Source organism: Colias eurytheme, chromosome 2, assembly GCF_061535395.1.
Source record: "Colias eurytheme isolate Ceu_HAF_F1 chromosome 2, ilColEury1 Martin Lab GWU primary, whole genome shotgun sequence".
Classification (NCBI taxonomy): Eukaryota; Metazoa; Arthropoda; class Insecta; order Lepidoptera; family Pieridae; genus Colias; species Colias eurytheme.
This window is the reverse complement of record NC_142981.1, coordinates 5,924,789-5,947,459: the sequence shown is the minus strand read 5'-3', so window position 1 is coordinate 5,947,459 and position 22,671 is coordinate 5,924,789. Positions and strand designations below refer to the sequence as shown.

The following is a 22,671-nucleotide window of genomic DNA, read 5'->3' as shown; positions in this document are numbered from 1 at the left end:
TCGTATTTTAATACACGATTTTTTTTATAATATCTATAATGTGTGTATTAAAATGTACTAGTAAACAGGTAATTTGTGTGTCTAAGTATGTTATTAATGTATGTAACATAAGTACTTATTACACATTTTTGAGTGTATGTATGTGTTTAAGATCATCAGCCATATAAAGTTAACATTATAGAAGAAATTCCTAGATCAGTACTTAACTAAGTCTATATGTAACTTTATTGTTATGTGTTACAGGTAAACCAATACAAAAATATAGACAGAAAAATTCAAACAAACAAACTAAGCAAACAAATTTCAGTCTGTGTTTTGTAGATTTAAATGTAGGTATATTGCCTGTGTAAAGTTGTAAATCGAACACCGCTCCAGTTTTGTGTATCACTGAAACCTGACTGCTCTTGTCAAAATATCGGCGCGTTAATCGTTATACAGTCGCACTTTATGTCTGAAACACATAGCCGTAAAATGTTTTCGTTTAAAAAAGTGAGAAAGTACCGTAATGCCGCATAAAATACCTATCTATTATTTTAGGAGGCATTTTTATCTTTGTTAATTAATTAATAATAATGACCTTAGATCTAATTACTTAACTATAATATATTGGTGAAGATTAAAATATTGTTATTATTTTTAATCTTCAGCTTTGATTGAAAGAATAAAATTTACATAAAGCGGTACTTATAGGATAAAACAGAAAACTTAAAGAAAACTAAAAAAAGTTTATTATGTAGGTATTAATACTGTATATAAATAGCCATATTATCCCTATATCTTGAAAACCTACAAATACCTACATTAAACAATAAATTCAACGACAATGAAAGTTACTTAAGGTTATATTGTACCTACCTAAAATAAATCCGGCAAAGCAAAAGCAATTTCGATAAAATGCGAACAATGACGTAAAAATAAAGAAAAAAAATTAACCCAGCTTAAGGACTTCACAAGTTTGTTTCAGGAATAAACAATGAAATTGGCAAGAATACCTTTAATCGCACCTCCAATTTTGAAAAAGGAAAATTGTAATTCATTGAGTTACTAGTAGGTACTATAAACTACGTACTAGAGAGGACATCGCTACTACACTATTTGTAACACGAGTTAAGAGTCAATCGTGTCAAACCAATTTTTTTTGTTACATTGATTGGTTTTCATTTATAAGTAACTAGGTTTCCGCCCGCGGCTTCGCCCGCGCAGTCAAAGAAAAACCCGCATAGTTCCCGTTCCCGTGGGATTTCCGGAATTGCGTCATTTTCCCAGGATAAAAAGTAGCCTATGTCCTTTCTCGGGTATCAAAATATCTCCATACCAAATGTCATGAAAATTGGTTCAGTAGTTTAGGCGTGATTGAGTAACAGACAGACAGAGTTACTTTCGCATTTATGTATAATATTAGTATGGATAAGAGGCAGAATATCTACAAAGTGTATGATTCACGAGCCGCCCCGCGCCGCCACACTTGTCGCACAGATTTTGTTCGTGGTGTCCTCTCTATACGTAGTAATAATACCTTAATGTTGTAATTTTCTTTCAGCGCCATCTATCGACAATTCACCTAAGCACAATAAACTATCCACTATCCAGTCCAAAATTGGTCCAAAAGCTACCAAAAAAGGACACTGTATTCTGTGTCGGTGTTCAAAGATTAATAAATGAATGTATTATTTCATTAGAACCAGCAAATATAATTAATAAAAAGTTTTATCACCTCGTAAGTATTTCTCTATTTGATATTTTAGTTTTATAGCATTCAAATGCTTAGTATATATAAAAATTGTGGAAATTTAGTTAAAAATAAAATGTGTGTAACAATCAGGAAAATAATAAAGGCCTCATAGATTTTGGTTGTTTATTTTTCAGGAAGCAAACGATTCACAGCATTGGTGGGATACAGAGGTCTTAAAATACTGGGCCGAAACACTCATTTTCTCCTGAAATGCTGATTTTTTTTTATTAGTAGAAAGTACAACAGCATATAAGTAAGTACCCAAATATAAAAATGGGAAAACAACGATATAAATACATCGCTTCAGGGCAGTAGTATAATTTATTTAGAAAAGCGAGTTCTTTTTGTATTTATTATAAACTATTAACTAGTTACACACCTTACTAAATCACAATTTCTAATTATGTCAAAAATTAATTATCACATTTATAACATCATGTACAGAGTAAAAAAATATTCTCATACTTCTACTAGTACAAAATAAAGCTGCATATCATCGCAACTGTTGCTTTCAATTGTCCTCGTTTATACAATGTGAAATATGGATTCGCTGTTTTAACACTAAATGTACTTATGTTCTTACGAAAAACTGGACAAAGTAATAGAATTCAAAATGCCTACAACTAACATACCACACCTTATTAAAATAAATATCATATGTACATATTAGGCCTTCCCGGACCGTCCGATTTTTGCTTAATTCAGAGGCTGATTTAGGTCACACTATGCCCTAGATTCGTAGATTTTATTGATTATAGAACAATACCAGTGAATTTATCAATAGCGCTCGAAATAGTAACTGAAATGTGAATAATAAAAATATTCAATTAGGAATCAGTGTGCGATTAACTAAACAACAAACACATTTTACGCGTAAATCAAACCATAATTACTCTTATTTTGTCGTGACAATACTAATTCAGCGCTGGCCATTAATTTAATTAAAATAAAAAAGTAAGTTAGTTAACTACGCTAATATTTAATTCAAGATAACAAACAAGAAGGAGCCCAAACACATTAACATAAGATAATTACTAATTCCCCAAAAAATTTGACACTCTTATTAAACAATATTATAAGTAGAAAATCAAGCTATCTATTTTAGTTATTAAGCAGACTATATCTAGACATCCATAATATATCCTTGAGCTTTAGCTCTACGGGTAGCCTGAACCACAGAATACATAATAGTAGCTAAACGCTACAGAACGGACACACACACCCGGACGCTCCATACAAAATTATCGTTTTGACAGTCACACAGTAGAGACTGCAAATGTGTGTGTTAACGCTTTATGGTTGGCACATTTTTGACTAGCGTAAAAAAAATTCGCATTTTTCTGATGAAATACATCCGTAAACAGCACAATATCTAACCATTTTCTACGAAAAACGATAATCACAAATCCAAAATAATAAAATTACTTTAAGTCAATTTGACTAATGTTGTCAATCTTCGTTGCGTATCGTCCCTATAGAAAAATGTGGACCATTTTTAGTCTGACCGTGCGGGGTGAGGTAAGTGTTTAATTTTGGCGGGAGGCGGAGAGTATCCGTTCTGTAGCGTTTAGCTACTATTATGTATTCTGACTAGACTGTGCCTGAACTATAAATACTGAGTTTGAGACTAACATGAGAGTATACTTTACAGCGAAAAAAAGTACCGTAGCGTCCTATAGGATGTTGAGGTAGACCTAATTCTGCCTCTGTTGCATTAATTTTTCACACTATGTTTTTCTGAAGAACAATCAATTTTGAGTGAATTGCTCTTTCGTCATAAAAATACAAAAATTCAACCGTCCGAAAGAAATCTTCAATTTCTTCCGAAAGATTCCCTACGCATTAGTTATTCGAGCCATAAAGGTGAACACGATCTACATATTTTACGCCGAATTATATTAGCCACTTGACCCGAAAGACGGTGGGAGAGGACTAAACTGTGCTAACATTGAAACCGAAGCAAAGAAACATAATACGTGGTATGTTCGAAACAAGCACTAGAAGATGCGAGATCCGAATGATATGCAGTTTCCAAAAGCTATTTAACTTGGCGAGTGTGAACCCACTGCACGACTACAGAAGTACTTATGATAAAAATATTAAGTTAACCTTGCTATTTCTATCTAACCTTTAAACGGTTTTAAATATTACAATAGAATTGTTAAGATATAAATAACACAATAGTTATCTGGACATACAACCTTCATAAGGAGTGATAATTTTTTTTATACAATAACAGTCCTCGCGGTTTAGCTTAAAACGTTAAAATTGCAAAATCATTTTTCCAAGTTCCGAACACTTAATCATTACTTTTTTTTTTGATTTACAAAATTATTTTATGTACAGTATTTTAAATCATTGTGCACGCAATATACATTGGGATGCTTTTGCAATATCTATATAACTATACGTAAGTCCGAAAAAACACTTAATAAAACGCCAGGCGATTACTTTGTAATAAATATAAACCATTTGGATCGAATCGGCCACAACCACCCGCACCCACCTATGCGTGTGACTCGTTTGACTCGATTAAAAAAATATCATTATGCGAAAACAATTACAACCCTTACAATTTGAACTGTTCTCAACAACGGGGAGATTTGAAATGCAGAATTGTGATTTGTGACAGTGATCATAGATAAACAATCGATAACACTATATGGGACACTCTATTACAAAGTAATTTACAAATATCGAATCTCTAAACAATATCTAATTATATAAACTGAACTATTTACAGCGTACGATCGCGCCGTACGACGTTTCATCCCTCTTAAATATTTATAATTATTTACAATGACTATTTATAAACACTAATTAAATTAATTTTATAAGAGCATTGCATTTCCATGAGCTTGATCAAAGTATTCTATTGTTCAATACACAAACGGATCCAAATACGCACATACTCACATGTATGCTCAGTCACGAAAGACATAAGTATTTCACTTTGCACAAGTTATTCCTCCAAACCTATTGAACAAACAGTCCTCTGTATTTGATTGCTGATTGTGTAGATCCAATTTCTTAAATCCGTATCTAATATAAGTCAGTCTTGGGTCAAAGGAAACAAATTCACTATTATAACAATGTAATCACAATTATTGCATTTTGAACTGTATATTAAATAGTTGAGAAGGCTGTCAAGCGAAAGATTTGAACTTATGTGCTCATACTTATCACTTATTACGTACGTTGATATGAGTTGACGAGCAGATATACTTCGGGAATTCCATTTATTGCTAGTTAAAAAAAATTGTGCACAATTTTGGATACTATATTTTTCAACATAATTAACAAAATTTATAAATATTCAAATAATTATGAGCTAATTTAAAAATCAATATAAAATACACTTAAAAAAACTAGATTTAGTTAAAAGAACTATGTGTGCGTAAAACGTTATAAATATAAAACGACGTGAGTTTATGTTTCTATTATATTTTTCTTAATAATTTTGTTATGAAATATGTTATGGCACTTCATTGATATAATAAAAAAATGTCACTTCAAAAATTTTCAAAAAATTTCAATTTCCCAATAATAATTATAAAATCCGTAACACAACTGTGATACCGTTTTAAGAATTTATTTCACCGGTTCAGTCGCTACTAATACCCGATTTGACATGGAATTCCCAAACGATTCTGAGGTTGGTCATAATCACTCCGTAACTGCACTTTTAATTCTACGGACTGATCGTTCATTAACAGACTATAATAATTATTAGGTATATATGTTAAACTTTGTACTTTTTCGAAAGTATTCTTATTTACTCTAATACCGATTTACTGGGCCTAAAAACAATCAAAAGTGCAATCACTTATAAATATAAATGAAACGATTCATCGTCCGAGCGCGTCCGTCTCGAAGCGCGTCGAGTGACGTCACCGGGGAACATTCGATCCGGGATCGAAACCGTCCGTCTTATATTACAGGGGAGAGCGGCGCCGGTGCGGGCCCGGGCCGGCGCCTACTTGTCGGCGGCCTCGGGCGGGGGCGCGCCGCCGAAGTCGAGCTGGTAGCCGCCCGCGCGCGTCATCTCCTCCATGCTGGGCTCCTTGCACTCGTGGCCCGCGTGGCCGGCGGCGCCGCAGTTCCAGCACGAGAGCTTCGGCGGCGCGTACAGCACGGGCACGAAGCCGGCGTACGGCGCCGGCGCGGGGTACGGCGGCGGCTCGCCGTTGGCGAAGGGCGGCGGCGGCGGGCGGTAGGCGGGCGGCGGCGTCGGGTACGGGTAGGGGCGCGGGTAGGGGACGAAGGGCACGGGCGGGCCGGGCGCGGGGGCGGGGGGCGCGGGGCGGCGCGGCGCGGGCGTGCCCGGCGGGGACGACGCGGCGCTGGACCCGCTGTCGGACGACGAGCGCGCGGGCGGGCAGTACGCGCCGGCGCGCCGCCGCACCCCGTTCAGCTTCTCCAGCGACCGGTACTGGTGGTGCACCGCGCTGATCTCGCGCAGCCGCTCCTCGCCGATCGTATGTCTTAACTGTAAAATAATAGTCATGTTGCAAGAAGTACGTACAAAATTTACACAAAGTAATTTAACACATTTGGCAAATAGCAACATAGTTATGTTCATAACTAAATGTGAGCTAAATTTAATTATAATCAGTTCAGTAGTATTAGCGTGAAAGAGTGACGAAACATACAAAGCTACACATACACATATATCCATCCTCACAAGCTTTCGTATTTAGAATATTAGTAGAAAGATTAAGCACACCCCGGACACTCCATAAAAAATTATCGTTTTGACAGTCACACTGTAGAGATAGTCCATTGAATGAGTCCCTCCAAGGGGGGTCTAGAGTGCGTGAGTTAGTAACGTAAGATGTTTCTTCGGAAACATGTCAAGAGTCCCTAGGTAATAAACATACTAAAACCCCGGGACACTAGGAGGAGCCCCGGAGTGGGGGGAGGGGGGAAATGAGTCCATTTTTTCATTTTTCGCTTAAATCTCAAAAACGGTACATGTTAGAGAAAAACTTTCAAGGAAAAGTTGAAAGGCCATAAAGTTATCTACAAGTTGTACCTCAATCATTTTTTCCTATATCCTACCGTTTCTGAGTTATAGGCAGTAAAAAATGATTTTGGCTCAAACAATTTCCCCATACTACACATCAATCGATCAAAAAATATTTATTTCTTCCAAAAAACTCAAATGTGCAACTTGTGACCGGTACTGATAGATTGCTCTTAATTAGGTCTATAATTGGTAAAATAAACACATTCCTCCATGGAAGCCTTTAGGAGGAATCGATTGTCAAAATATTATACTAGGGCAGTTTGAGTTACTGAACTTGATCTTTTTATTTTTTTCTTCCAAAAAACTCAAAAGTGCAACTTGTGACCGGTACAGATAGATTGCTCATAATTAGGTCTATCATTGATAAAAATACTAGATTCCACCACGGAGGCGTTAACGGGGAATTGAATTTTATTAGGGTAGTTACGATACTTGAACTTTTTATTTTTTTTTCTTTCAAAAAACTCAAAAGTGCAACTTGTGACCAGTACCGATAGATTGCTCATAATTAGGTCTATCATTGATAAAAAAAACCAGATTCCACCATGGAGGCGTTTAGGAGGTATTGAATTTTATTAGGGTAGTTACGATACTTGAACTTTTTAACTAACTGTCCTAATAAAATTCAATTCCCCGTAAACGCCTCCATGGTGGAATCTGGTATTTTTACCAATGATAGAGCTAATTATGAGCAATCTATCGGTACTGGTCACAAGTTGCACTTTTGAGTTTTTTGGAAGAAAAAAAATAAAAAGTTCAAGTATCATAACTACCCTAATAAAATTCAATTCCCCGTAAACGCCTCCGTGGTGGAATCTAGTATTTTTATCAATGATAGACCTAATTATGAGTAATCTATCTGTACCGGTCACAAGTTGCACTTTTGAGTTTTTTGGAAGAAAAAAATAAAAAGTTCAAGTTCAGTAACTCAAACTATTCTAATATAATATTTGACAATCGATTCCTCCTAAAGGCTTCCATGGAGCAATGTGTTTATTTTACCAATTATAGACCTAATTAAGAGCAATCTATCAGTACCGGTCACAAGTTGCACTTTTGAGTTTTTTGGAAGAAAAAAATAAAAAGATCAAGTTCAGTAACTCAAACTACCCTAATATAATATTTTGACAATCGATTCCTCCTAAAGGCTTCCATGGAGGAATGTGTTTATTTTACCAATTATAGACCTAATTAAGAGCAATCTAAAAGTACCGGTCACAAGTTGCACTTTTGAGTTTTTTGGAAGAAAAAAAATAAAAAGTTCAAGTATCGTAACTACCCTAATAAAATTCAATTACCCGTAAACGCCTCCGCGGTGGAATCTGGTATTTTTATCAATGATAGAACTAATTATGAGCAATCTATCTGTACCGGTCACAAGTTGCACTTTTGAGTTTTATTGGATGAAAAAAATAAAAAGATCAAGTTCAGTAACTCAAACTGCCCTAATAGAACATTTTGACAATCGATTCCTCCTAAAGGCTTCCATGGAGGAATGTGTTTATTTTACCAATTATAGACCTAATTAAGAGCAATCTATCAGTACCGGTCACAAGTTGAACATTTGAGTTTTTTGGAAGAAATAAATATTTTTTGATCGATTGATGTGTAGTATGGGGAAATTGTTTGAGCCAAAATCATTTTTTACTGCGTATAACTCAGAAACGGTAGGATATAGGAAAAAATGATTTAGGTACAACTTATAGATAATTTTATGGCCTTTCAACTTTTCCTTGAAAGTTTTTCTCTAACATGTACCGTTTTTGAGATTTAAGCGAAAAATGAAAAAATGGACCCATTTCCCCCCTCCCCCCACTCCGGGGCTCCTCCTAGTGTCCCGGGGTTTTAGTATGTTTATTACCTAGGGACTCTTGACATGTTTCCGAAGAAACATCTTACGTTACTAACTCACGCACTCTAGAACTTTTTATTCAATGGACTAAGACTGCAAAGGTGTGTTAACGCTTTAGCACATTTGTGACTAGCGTAAAAAAAATACGCGTTTTTCTGATGAAATACATCCGTAAACAGCACAATATCTAACCATTTCTACGAAAAATAGCACAGGTGATTATGATCCTGAAGCCAGGTAAACCAGCTCATGAAGTGTTTTCATATAGACCTATAAGTCTGCTTCCTGTTATTGGAAAATTAATGGAAAAGATTATCCTAAACAGAATACAAGAACATTTAGCAAAGATAATACCAACTCATCAGTTCGGTTTTAGAGAAGGGCACGGCACCGTAGAGCAAGTACATCAGCTGGTGGATGTTATAGGTAGAGCGATGGAAAGTAAAAAATATTGCTGCGCAATTTTTCTAGATATAAGCCAAGCGTTCGACAAAGTGTGGCATGACGGGCTTCTTTTCAAAATTAAAAAAATGCTCCCACATTCGTTCTTCCCACTACTAAATTCTTACCTGGCTAATAGATGCTACGAAGTTAAATATAATTCTGATATATCAGACATGCATGAAATTAAGTCAGGAGTACCTCAAGGTACTTGGTCCCGTACTTTATCTTTTGTACACATCAGATATACCAACTCATCACAACACCATTACTGCTACTTACGCAGATGATACGGCTATTCTAACTACAAATGAAAACCCTGATACTGCTTCAGTTAAACTACAATATCACCTTACCCGCATCGAAGAGTGGCTTGATAGATGGCGCATGAAGGCTAATAGGCCAGTGGAAATTAACATTAAATTCGCAAAGCACGATGTAGATTTGAATTTTTGGTATGTTGTTTGGATCAGTTAGGGTGATGTAAATCCCAATTTGCAACTTCGAAAAAGTTGTGCTCGCTGCGCACCACGTGATAAACTGCAAAAATTTTGGACTTTTTTCACTTTTTGCTCTAAAAGTCATAAACTATGCGTTTCCGACAAGTATGATTCAGTACATAAATTAAGGTTATTAAATTTGCAACAATTTAAGCCTAACCGCAGCTATCTAAACCTTATAACGACTAAACTGTGGCCATTCGAAGATGGTTCATTTTTCCGGAAATATTGAAATTTTTAGTTTTGCTCCCGTTTGAAGCAAAATATTGGCAAAAACCGCTCGTTCTATGAGAAGTTCGTATAATAAAGTTGTAGTGCATTTAATTTTCTTTCATAAGAGCATAGAACAAAGTCTGTGAGACAAATATTTCACACACAATATCTGAAAAACAAAAAGAAGGTAGAAATAGATTTTTAAAGAATTGAAACTGAGAGCATATAAAATCATAAAAAGAATAATACTTTTTTATTTGCAGGATAGGTAATTAACAAAATTACAAAATTTGGGAAAGTAGGAAAAAAGATTATACGCAAATAATAAACTGCGAAAATTTTGGACTTTTTTCACTTTTTGCTCTAAAAGTCATAAACTATGCGTTTCCGACAAGTATCATTCAGTACATAAATTAAGGTTATTAAATTTGCAACAATTTAAGCCTAATTAAAGCTCTCTAAATCTTATAGCGACTAAACTGTGGCCATTCGAAGATGGTTCATTTTTCCCGAAATATTGAAATTTTTAGTTTTGCTCTCGTTTGAAGCAAAATATTGGCAAAAACCGCTCGTTCTATGAGAAGGTCGTATAATAAAGTTGTAGTACATTTAATTTTCTTTCATTAGAGCATAGAACAAAGTCTGTGAGACAAATAGTTCACTCACAATATCTGAAAAACAAAAAGAAGGTAGAAATAGATTTTTAAAGAATTGAAACTGAGGGCATATAAAATCATAAAAAGGATAATACTTTTTCATTTGCAGTATAGGTAATTAACAAAATTACAAAGTTAATTAAATTTGCAACAATTTAAGCCAAACCGCAGCTCTCTAAACCTTATAACAACTAAGCTGTGGCCTTTCAAAGATAGTCCGTTTTTCCCGAAAATTTCAAATTTTTAGTTTTGCTCCCGTTTGAACCAAAATATTGGCAAAAACCGCTCGTTCTATGAGAAAGTCGTATAATAAAGTTGTAGTACATTTAATTTTCTTTCATTAGAGCATAGAACAAAGTCTGTGAGACAAATAGTTCACTCACAATATCTGAAAAACAAAAAGAAGGTAGAAATAGATTTTTAAAGAATTGAAACTGAGGGCATATAAAATCATAAAAAGGATAATACTTTTTCATTTGCAGGATAGGTAATTAACAAAATTAAATTTTCTACAACTTTATTTTATGACCTTCTCATAGAACGAGCGGTTTTGCCAATATTTTGGTTTAAACGGGAGCAAAACTAAAAATTTGAAAATTTCGGGAAAAACTGACTATCTATGAAAGGCTACAGCTTAGTTGTTATAAGGTTTAGAGAGCTGCGATTAGGCTTAAATTGTTGCAAATTTAATTATCTTTGTAATTTTGTTAATTACCTATCCTGCAAATGAAAAAGTATTATCCTTTTTATGATTTTATATGCCCTCAGTTTCAATTCTTTAAAAATCTATTTCTACCTTCTTTTTGTTTTTCAGATATTGTGAGTGAACTATTTGTCTCACAGACTTTGTTCTATGCTCTTATGAAAGAAAATTAAATGCACTACAACTTTATTATACGAACTTCTCATAGAACGAGCGGTTTTTGCCAATATTTTGCTTCAAACGGGAGCAAAACTAAAAATTTCAATATTTCCGGAAAAATGAACCATCTTCGAATGGCCACAGTTTAGTCGTTATAAGGTTTAGAGAGCTGCGGTTAGGCTTAAATTGTTGCAAATTTAATAACCTTAATTTATGTACTGAATCATACTTGTCGGAAACGCATAGTTTATGACTTTTAGAGCAAAAAGTGAAAAAAGTCCAAAATTTTCGCAGTTTATCACGTGGTGCGCAGCGAGCACAACTTTTTCGAAGTTGCAAATTGGGATTTACATCACCCTAACTGATCCAAACAACATACCAAAAATTCAAATCTACATCGTGCTTTGCGAATTTAGGGTTTTTTAGTGTCGATTTCTACTGGCCTATAATACAGATAAATCAGTACAAGTAACTTTCACACTTAGAACGAAAACCTGTCCACCTGTCAAACTTATGAACAAAGAGATCCCACAATCAGATGACGCAAAATATCTGGGAATGCATCTTGACCGTCGTCTTACTTGGCGTAAACATATATGGACCAAACGCAAACAACTAGACTGTAAAGTACGTAGTATGTACTGGCTAATCGGACGTAAGTCAAAGTTGAATGATGCCAGTAAAATGGCTATCTATAAAACTATTCTGAAACCAATCTGGACTTATGGCATTCAGCTCTGGGGAACAGCCAGCCATAGCAATATCGAAATTCTCGAAAGGTTCCAGAATAAAACTATGAGAGCTATGTTCAACATCCCACCATACATTAGCAATAAATGTATGAACTTAGATCTCAACCTGCACACAGTGAAGCAAGAAATAGAACTAAACAGCAAGAATTATCAAGGCAGATTGGGACACCATATAAATAAATTAGCTGCTGAACTGAAGGGAGGGGGCACTGTGAGATTTTCTCGCCTGAAGAGAAACAGCATACCCGATCTTGCGATAAGATTCGCAAACAAATGATGAGCTTTGCGTCACTGGATGCAAATCTCTGTGTATAAACATATTTACAGATGAAAATCAGAGACCATATTAGATTATTGTTTTACATAAACAGATGGCTAAGTTGCAGTATAGGAAAAAAAAAAAAAATTTCTACGAAAAACGATAATCACAAATCCAAAATAATAAATTACTTTGAGTCAATTTGATTAATGTTGTCAATCTTCGTTGCGTATCGTCCTTGCAGAAAAATGCGGACCATTTTTAGCCTGATCTTGCGGGGTGAGGTAAGTGTTTAATTTTGGCGGGAGGCGGAGAGTGTCCGTTCTGTAGCGTTTAGCTACTATTTTGTATTCTGTGGATTAAGTAAAAGCAATCTCACCTCGCCAACAGCCAAAGTGTCGAAGTTAGCGGCCAGATGCGCTATAGGCGGGTCAGTGGGCAGCGGCGGCGAGCGGTCGCGCGACAGGCGGCGCCGCGAGCGGGGAGACGCCGCGCGGCTGTCGCCCGGCGACGACACCAGCGGGGACGGCGGCGCACCCGGCGCACCGAAATTTAACACCTGGAACCATAGTTTATGTTAGAATTTATTTTACATGATTAAAGCGTTTTATTTTGGCATTGCATTTATTATTTCAAACATATATCATATTACGTGGTACGGGAGCTATTAACGTTTAAAAAAAAGTCATTTTAGAATAGTTGGTTCTTTGATATACTGTTTCTCTTCCTATTTCGGTTAGAGTCCGGGCTGTCTGGCTGGCCGCAGTGGTTGCGTTTATTAGTGCGCATCTTATCTGCACAGGAAAATATCCGTAATTTAAAGTCATTTATTAACGCGTAATTTTTAATCTTTTGCCTTTAGATAGATCCATCAGACATAATTTTTTTATTGCAAGACGTCTTACTAAGCGTTTTGTTTTTAAATTGCATGTATCCTTCTAGAATATTAAGACCCATATCTTTATTGTGTTTGTAAAGTTCAGATTTTATTTAATCAACAATAAACACTAATACAGACATGGCATCATACTGAGGTCTGAGATGTTACACGCGATATTTTGATGGGGATACAATTTTTAAGTAAAAGTTAGATAGATAGATAGATAGAAAACACTTTATTGTACAATGCACACAAAAACAAAATTTACAAAAACGATATTTAACTTAAAATAAAAGTCTTTTATTTCTTACAAAAATAACCATTCAAAATGCTATTTTAGAGGAAATATTTTTTGAATGCATTACATACTAGTTCTAATACAAAATGGAAAGATTTGAATTGTTTGGAGAAATATTACATTTTTTCTTTGAATTCAATTCTTTGAATTGAAAAATGCAAAAACTACACAATTATCAATATATTATGTAGTTATTGACTTTAAAATTTCTCTCTATTGAACAAAACTACACAAGTGACTCAGGCTACTTTTTGTTCATTGCAGTAAAATCAAACTTATGTTTTTGCGTTACATTTACAATATCAAACTTAGTATGTGTCTCTCTAGAGATACACACAAACATAAATAAAAGTAAAATTTTCTTTATATTTTATGAAATAAAAATAGAATTAAAAATGTAGCAATTTGCATTGCACATTTAAACATACCTATCTAAAATAAAAAGTTAAAAGCTATATTTTGTTACTAGTTTGGCTATAAATAAATTGTTAAGTTATGAGAAACTTAAATCTGTTTTCATACACATAAAAACTTTCACTTTCTCTTTTACAATATTTGGTATAAAATGTGTACAAGTTAATTGTTATTATACACTAAAGCCATACTAAACTGCTTTTATTTCCAATCAAACGGAATTTTTTTAGATCCTATTAAATAAGGTTTCAGTCATATTATGTTAAGACAGCTAATCTTGGGAAAATTTTAAAATACAAATTTAGTGAGGCCTATGTTATATTATGAGGAACAACTGAACCTATTTCAAACATTCCTTCACCATTGTACATGTTTGTGATTTTTGAGTGCTATAGGCTATATAGGTACCGTGGGTGAAGCCGAGGCAGTCAGCTAGTGTTAAATATTTAAATTGAATTTTTTTTGGCATTTAAAAAAAAATATCTTTTTACATTAAATATTTTCAAAGACACTTTAAATAATGTTGTTTACCTATCAAAACCTATGCAACACTATAAGACAATAATATCACTTATTTTAATGGCTTAATAATTACCTCTATAGGTTGATTCAGTGGTGATACAATAATATTTGCTGGCCAAGTATGCTGTCCCATATATTCTCCTATATTATACTGTGGTATAGGTAACCCTGGAGGTGGGTGAGGCACATCAGACAACATGGGCAGACCTCCGCCACTAGTTATCACTGTCGGAGAGTTGATTTCTTGCACTGCATCTGTACTGGGAGCCTGAAATGTGCATAATGGTTATTAGATATATGTTATCTGTAATTGTGTGTTGTCTATAGTTTTGTTTCTATATCTGTCTAAAGTTATAAGCTGATACTGACTTACGAACTTATAAAGTGACATTGTTATTAGAGATTGAGTAGTGTTTCAATACTATTATTAACAACTAGCTGTTTGCTGCCTGGACTGGCCTCCTGGTCAAAATCATAAGTACAATTTATCATACGACGATGCGGTTGGCGCAGTGGTAAATTAACTGCCTACTGAGCCGACGGTCCCGGGTTCGATCCCCGGTCAGGGCAAATATTTGTGTGATGAACTCAATTATTTGTTCTTGGGTCTGGGTGTTATTATCTATATATATGTATTTATTAAATATTATATTTATCGTCGCCTAGTACCCACAACACAAGCCTTAACCTTTTAACCGCCCGACTTCAGAACAGTTGGCGTGTCCCTAGCGCCCGGCACAGTGAATCGAAAATTAAATACCTAAAAGAAAGAGGGATGTGCAATACTTAACTTTGTGATGTCGATATTTCGTTTTAATAACGACATTTGCATTTGCGAGCGTGGTTAACTAACAACTACATCTCACTAAGCTAAGTTTGCACCTCGCGTCGTTTACGTCACACTGAGGCTTAGGTAGGTACGGGCTGTAAAAAAGGATTCGCTATGACTTTAAAAAAGTAAACAAATGTTTGTTAGATTTTACTTTGCATTTGTTGTTTTTAACATTATATTATACGGGTACATGCCGCATTCCAGCGAGGTGTTAACTTAGCTTGGTGGAGATATAGGTACCTACCTACTTGAATACTACTTAGGTACCTTACGAAATTATTCGACATTTTTCGCAAGTCAGTAAAACAAAAAGTGTTTAAAAATTTGAACGATTTATTAATTATTATTTATTACTTAAACTATTCACAATAAAATCAGTCCAGAGAATTTATCGACATACGAACGTAAAACTTCATGCACAAGCACAACACTGATGGAAAATTCCAGAAGTCGGCACTCGTTTATGACGTAAGAAGCGGTCGTCTTTATCCGACCGTAGCGCAGGGCGTACTAACAAAGTAAGTTTCGGAACATGTAGGCTAGGGATGGGAACCATCAATTGAATCGATGACATTTCATATGTAAATTTACTTAATTTTAAAGGAATTAAATGAAATACTCACAAATATTTGTAAACAAATGTTTTATTAACAATTGCTGTATTTGTTTTAAAGTTAATTAGTCAGTATAACGAGAAATATTTTGATTTATGTTTATTTTTGTATCGCATATGTCCCGTCCCTCATGTCGGATTTTGTCGTCATGGGCGTTGTACATTAATACAATTTTCTAAAAATAATGTTAGTAATTCATCTAACTTTGGACATTATTTTTAGGACTCCTAATTAAGAGGCTAAAGTGTATTAAACTGTAAATGATTACTTAGTTAACTATTTGCCTAATATAAACATATTTTTGATAGAATACAGCGTAATTAAATAAAAAAGCTGATTAAACGAGCAGTGATATTTTGGTCGTAAATATACGACTCTGGCGAAATGGGCCCGAAAATATTTGTCGGATTAATCCGACGTAGGCGGTTAAAAGGTTAATTGAGCTTACTGAGGGACTAGGTCGATTTGTGTAATAATGTCCTATAATATTTATTTATTATTTATTTATTTATTTATAAAAATCATGTCATAGCAGATGTCTACATCATTGTGGCCATTTACATCCTAAATTTAAACCTAATGGTCCATTCATCCAGTAGTTTAGGCTGTGTGCTGATAGATTTATAATAAATTGCTTCTTTTATAATCAATTTGTTTACCTTTGCATTTAAAATATTATTTGAAAAATTACATAATTTTATTTTAGTTTAGAACTTGACAACTATTTGTTTGTTTACATACAAACAAATTTTCAATAAACATTATTTTCTATTGGATTCTTATATGAATTGTCCTACTTAAAAGAATTTTTAATTTTCATAAATATCACAATATATTTTTTGACAATTATTTAAAAACAATGATCCCATACCATACAAAATATTGAAAACCATAAGATTTTAGAATATTTAGTTCGGCAATATCACTTTTTTATCAATGAAAGGTTATCAAACATGAGATAGCTTGATTTTACAAGATTTTAACTGACATTAATAACTTCAGTAAAATAATAAACAGTATGTACTTGTAAATAGCCAGCTCTCTCTGTGTTATTTCCTATTGAATGATAATTTTAATAACATGATATTATCAAATAAATAAGGAAATCCTTATAAGAAAACTAAACAGAAGCCAATTGCAAAAATTAAGTAATAACTGAAACTTGAGGGTTCATATACACTGCTCGATCAATTGTGGCTTTTATGAAACGAAATCGTCCATAATATGAATACTAAACTGAATTTAACTCATTCATGAACACACAATATGTGTCCCGTTGACATTGCAACAATAACAAAACAAATATCAGTGAGAATTACAATAGAGTTTGAGATGAATACACATGCACTTAAATCAAATAGACCTTAACAGGACACAAACAACAATACTGACCTGAACCCCTGAAGTCTTTACAAACATGATCCCAGGCGGTGGCCCCATATTTGTCATATTAGGTGGTGGAACAGACATGTTAGGTGTGATACTAGGCTGAGTATGGCAACTGCTCACTGGTGCAACATTTATATGTTCTTGTTGCTCTTGATACTGTATCCGCTGATCTTCCAGTTTTAATTTTTCTAATATGTCACCAAAATGTGACTTTTGGTCAAATGTAAAGGCTGGATGATGAAGTGCCATTGTATATAGAAGCAAAATTTCTTCGAGTAGATCACCATATAAACCTTTCAGAAGGCCACTTTGCTCTAAATTTACCATAGCATTATACAATGTGGTAGCACAAGCGAAGTTACAAGATCTCAGTAAAGAGACATATAAAGCCATTTTTCGCCGCGTCCTAGAGTCTGTGTCTGCTCCCCCAATATCTGCGGCAAGATCTGTCGGATTATTGGCTCTGAGTTCTGCACCACGCAACTCCTGAAAGTCTCGTTTTCCGAGTTCTTCCAAGTATGTCCCAATGAAACGTAGTTCGAATGGCAAGCACATATTTAGTAATGTACACATTGCATCTATACGTTTATAGCTTTCCAATTCTTTAAACCATGATACCACGTCCTCTTTGCAAACCATTTCCAGAACACATTGAAATTTTATGAGAAGAATCAACCGGTCCCTTGTGGCCGTGGCGCCTCCGTTTTTTATAATTTTTGGCACACAATCTTTTTGTGGTGAGATGGTATAAATCGAAATTTTTTCGATTGTAACATTAGTAATTAAAATCTTTAAACCTTTTATCACTATTTCCTCAGTACAGTATATTGGTTAAGCAACTACGAGCATTGCTAGTAGTTTTGTCTTGTCTATTATTTATGGTAAAGATGGCAAATAACAATCACAGTTATAATATTATTATATGGTGATAAAATGTAACGTGAAATATTAGTGATAATAGGGACGTAATTTAACGTTGTTATTACTTTTTATTTATTTATTTATTTATTTCTTTGTAATCATACAGCAATACAATAAGTAACAATTTTTAATATATTAGTACAGAACTAAGAGCCAATTCAGATTACTAGTTAAGTTAATTTTTTAAACGACATATTATCAGAAAGATGATGTATTACATGTTTTGGTGAATTATATAATATCTTAAGAAAAGTTAATGAATAATTAAACAGTTAAATCTGAAATCTCCCTTTGTGTGAGTGTGTGTATGTGTGTGTGAGTGTTAGTGTGATGTGAATGTGTGGTTGTCTGGACTTGCATGTAGTACTACAGCCGAATTGTATGTGAATTTTGTTAATTTCTTTTATAAATCTTTGCTTTGATAAAAGGAAAACATCTAGTTCTCTATAGTCTTTATTGTATATATGAGAAATTCTACACATAATTCGATTCTTTGCGTAATTACTACTAGAATTAGGAGTGTAAAATAATGATGTGTGACGAGTTCTAAACTGAGGGGTGTTGAAATACACCAGTTCTAGGAGTTCCGAAGAATAAATTCTTCCATTGCATAAAGCATGAAGAAATAATAAGTCATTTTTAATACGACGTCTAAGTTGTAATGGTTCTAATTTAAAATATAAGCAAACATCCGTATATGTGTTGAAGCAGTGTTTAGCTTTAAAACACAAAAACCTTAAAAACCTTTTTTGGATAGATTCTATTCTATTTACGTGTTTAGCGTAATATGGAGACCAAATATTTGAGGCATAATCAAGTATACTCCTGACAAATGTAGAATACAAAACTTTGATACAATACAACTAATATTTTTGAAACTTTTACAAGTGCGTTTGATAAACCCAAGTTGTTTAAGCGCCTTATTCACGACTACGTCCATATGCTGTGTCATACTTAATTTTTGATCGATAATTACACCAAGATCTTTCACCCAGTTGACTTCTTTTATTGGATCGTCATTTAATGTATATGTGAATGAAATGGGTACCTTTTTTCTAGTAATTGATATTTTTTGACATTTTTTAATATTGACAGTAATTCTATTTTTTCTTTAATAGGCTTCTAAATTAGTAAGGTCGCTTTGAATATTTTTACAATCATCAATAGATTCAACAGCAAGATAGATTTTTTATCATCCGCATACATTAGATATTTAGAGTGGATAAAACAGGTGAAAATATCAAACAGATAAGCGTTGTACAAAAGAGGTCCAAGTATTGAGCCCTGCGGAACTCCATATATGATATTTACGAAGTTACTTTTAGCTCCTCCAATCACTACAGCCTGCATTCTTTTACTGATATAAGAACAGATCCATCGATATAGATCACCTCGTATACCGATAGCATATAGTTTTTTAAGAAGTATGATGTGATCTACACGATCGAATGCTTTTTCGAAATCCGTGTAGATCACATCCACTTGATTACCCCCATCCAGTTGTTGCAATGTATAGTTTGTAAGTATAGATAAGTTTGTTACGGTAGAGCGTCCCTTTATAAAGCCGTGCTGTTCTGGTGGAATGAATTTATATATTAAAGGACTTATTCGAAGATGTATAAGTTTTACAAAAACTTTACTGAGTGAGTTTAATATAGAAATCGGCCTATAATTGATAATATGGTTTTAAGGACCCGATTTGTTTGATTGAAATATTATCTAGATGGTATTAAAATTAAAAGTTTAAATTTCAATTTTTTTATTTAATTTTTTTTTGATTTAATAAATTAGGTATGTACTCATTAAACAATTATCTTAAATCCTAAATAACTTATTAGATAATAGTTTTGTATCAATTGATACTGTATAATGAATTATTAATTACCTACTTATGATTAAAATTTAGCAATTTTATTTGCAGCTTTAAGCCCATTATGAAAAAATAATGATTCTTAAATTTAAATACTTTCACTTATTAAACCTTTTGAATTATAATTATAAGCTATATATTATTATAATACATATAAAAATAAGTTGGGTTTTCCTTCCTGACGCACTGAACTCCAGAACGCACGAACCAATTTCCACGGTTTTACATTCGTTGGAAAGGTCTCGGGCTCCGTGAGGTTTAAAGCAAAGAAAAGGTAGCGAACTGCGAAACGGAGTTCGCCCGGTTTGCTAGTCTTTTTGAAAATTAATTTGAGATGACAAAAGGTGTCTCTGGTGGCGAAACGGAGTTCGCCCGGTTTGCTAGTCTTTTTGAAAATTAATTTGAGATGGTCGAGAAAACCGGTAAAATAGCAATTAAAAATAACAGTGACAATTACAAGTAACAGTTTCAATCTAAGAGCAAGTTTCAATCGTTTCAATCACCTTTTTGTTATCTCTCTAGTTTATGGAAAGGGGACAGAACCATGGATAGACTGTAGAAATGAAACAAAAAGCTGCTAAATAATAATAATGCTTATAATTTCTTTGTAAATACTTTATTATCGTAAATAGATAGGTAAATAAAAACATTAAAAGTTAAAACTCAAATCACAGACAAACACGGCAAACAACGGCAAATAAAATAATTTAAAATCGATATTATATTGTCTGTAGTTCTAAAAATTGGATACTTACACTTAAATGATTCTGAACATTGTTCAATAAAATATTATAATTAATATGAGTTGACGTTATAAAATAAAATCTTCAAATTATTTAAATAATAGGTATATTCGAATTTTCAGCAAGTATGTAGGTAATATCGAGGTGGTTATAGAACCAAAATGTTCACAAGTAAATTTTGTATCCGATTTCTGAATTGTTCTGTGGTTTGTGTTACTCGGCATATTTTTGACGTTTGCTGAATGAAGAAAGAATTCTATACTTCGAAGGCGAATTTGTTTACCGTCGTGTTTTTATTAAAATTATAAGTTCATTTTAAATGAAAAATGGCTCCTGTTGAGCAGGATGTTGAAATGAAAAACGTGGATAGTCCAGCGGCGGCAAGTGACGGTGATACTAACGAAGTAAAGAAAGATGCTGATGTTCTTACTGTTCAAGATTTAAGGGAACATGTCAGACAAATCGATAAAGCAGTGTCATCCAAAGAGCCCAGGTTTGCTTTACGAGTATTAAGATCTCTTCCAGGTACGAGAAGGAAACTAAATGGAAACGTATTACGAGCAATTATCAATCAGCTTTATCCAGCGGGCGCTGAAAAAGATACATTGATTTCCTTTGTTGAAAACCCACTACCTGGTGCTGTTGAGATCGAAGCACCTCGGGCTAGAAGTGCATCTAAGCCTCCTGCACCTGAAGTTGATGTGTACATTCATCTTCTGGTGTTAGTACGTATGCTTGATACAAATAGGTTGGAAGAAGCTACAGATTGCTCTCAACAACTAATTACGAAGGTAACAGCTCAAAATAGACGAACACTCGATCTCATTGCAGCTAAATGCTATTTTTATCATTCCCGGGTGTTCGAGTTAAATAACAAACTAGACCTTATAAGGGGTCTCCTTCATGCTCGCTTGCGGACCTCTACCTTACGTAATGACTATGAAGGTCAGGCTGTCCTTATAAATTGTCTATTGAGAAATTATCTCCATTATGCTTTGTATGATCAAGCAGATAAGTTGGTGAGCAAATCTGTTTTCCCTGAAAATGCAAGCAACAATGAGTGGGCTCGTTTTCTTTACTATCTTGGCAGAATAAAGGCTGCTCGCCTTGAGTACAGTGATGCTCATAAACATCTTGTCCAGGCTTTGAGGAAAGCTCCTCAAACTGCTGCTGTTGGTTTTCGTCAAACAGTGCAAAAACTTGCTATCGTTGTTGAGTTGCTCCTAGGAGATATCCCTGAAAGGGCTATCTTTAGACAGGCACAATTAAGAAAAGCTTTGGCACCTTACTTCCAACTAACTCAAGCTGTAAGATTGGGAAATTTACAAAGATTTGGAGAAGTATTGGAGAACTATGGACCTCAGTTCCGTACGGACCATACATTCACCTTGATTCTGCGACTGAGACAGAATGTCATAAAGACTGCAATTCGTTCCATTGGTCTGTCTTACTCCCGCATTTCACCTAAAGATATTGCCCGTAAACTAGGTCTGGACTCTGCTGAAGATGCTGAGTTTATTGTGGCAAAAGCTATTCGAGATGGCGTCATTGAGGCAACCATTGACCCGGAAAAGGGTTATATGAGTAATAAGGAAAGTTCTGACTTGTACTGCACCAGGGAGCCACAATTGGCATTCCACCAGCGTATATCTTTCTGTCTGGAGCTACATAACCAGAGTGTGAAGGCGATGAGATATCCTCCCAAATCTTATGGAAAGGAGTTAGAAAGTGCCGAAGAAAGAAGGGAGAGAGAACAGCAAGATCTTGAACTGGCCAAGGAAATGGCTGAGGAAGATGATGATGGTTTCCCTTAAATACTTCAAAAATAATTATTTTATGTATTTTATGTAGTTTGCATTCATAATAAATTGTAATAACACTACATAATGTAA

General features: G+C 34.3%; 2 protein-coding genes across 2 annotated transcripts; one reads left to right on the top strand and one right to left on the bottom strand.

Annotated features, from left to right (window-relative positions):
- Window positions 1-5,249: 5,249 nt before the first annotated feature.
- On the bottom strand, window positions 5,250-18,093 carry LOC149910379 (uncharacterized). Its single transcript, XM_090113151.1, has 4 exons — window positions 17,249-18,093; window positions 14,484-14,678; window positions 12,676-12,855; window positions 5,250-6,221 (listed from the first exon to the last, which is right to left on the bottom strand). The coding sequence occupies exons 1-4, from the start codon at window positions 17,882-17,884 to the stop codon at window positions 5,709-5,711; spliced, it is 1,524 nt and encodes a 507-aa protein (XP_089969277.1). The 5' UTR covers window positions 17,885-18,093; the 3' UTR covers window positions 5,250-5,708.
- Window positions 18,094-20,992: 2,899 nt separating this feature from the next.
- On the top strand, window positions 20,993-22,671 carry Rpn3 (regulatory particle non-ATPase 3). Its single transcript, XM_090113141.1, has one exon. It carries the CDS (start codon window positions 21,106-21,108, stop codon window positions 22,591-22,593), a length of 1,488 nt encoding a protein of 495 aa, XP_089969267.1. The 5' UTR covers window positions 20,993-21,105; the 3' UTR covers window positions 22,594-22,671.

Bases quoted from the DNA above. Each gene is read 5' to 3' on its own strand.
- Rpn3 (XM_090113141.1), top strand. From the start codon at position 21,106: ATGGCTCCTGTTGAGCAGGATGTTGAAATGAAAAACGTGGATAGTCCA.
- LOC149910379 (XM_090113151.1), bottom strand. From the start codon at position 17,884: ATGGTTTGCAAAGAGGACGTGGTATCATGGTTTAAAGAATTGGAAAGC. The intron at 14,679-17,248 runs GTCAGTATTGTT...TGCACATTTCAG, and splicing joins TAAAGACTTCAGGGGTTCAG to GCTCCCAGTACAGATGCAGT. The intron at 12,856-14,483 runs GTAATTATTAAG...CTATGGTTCCAG, and splicing joins CACTGAATCAACCTATAGAG to GTGTTAAATTTCGGTGCGCC.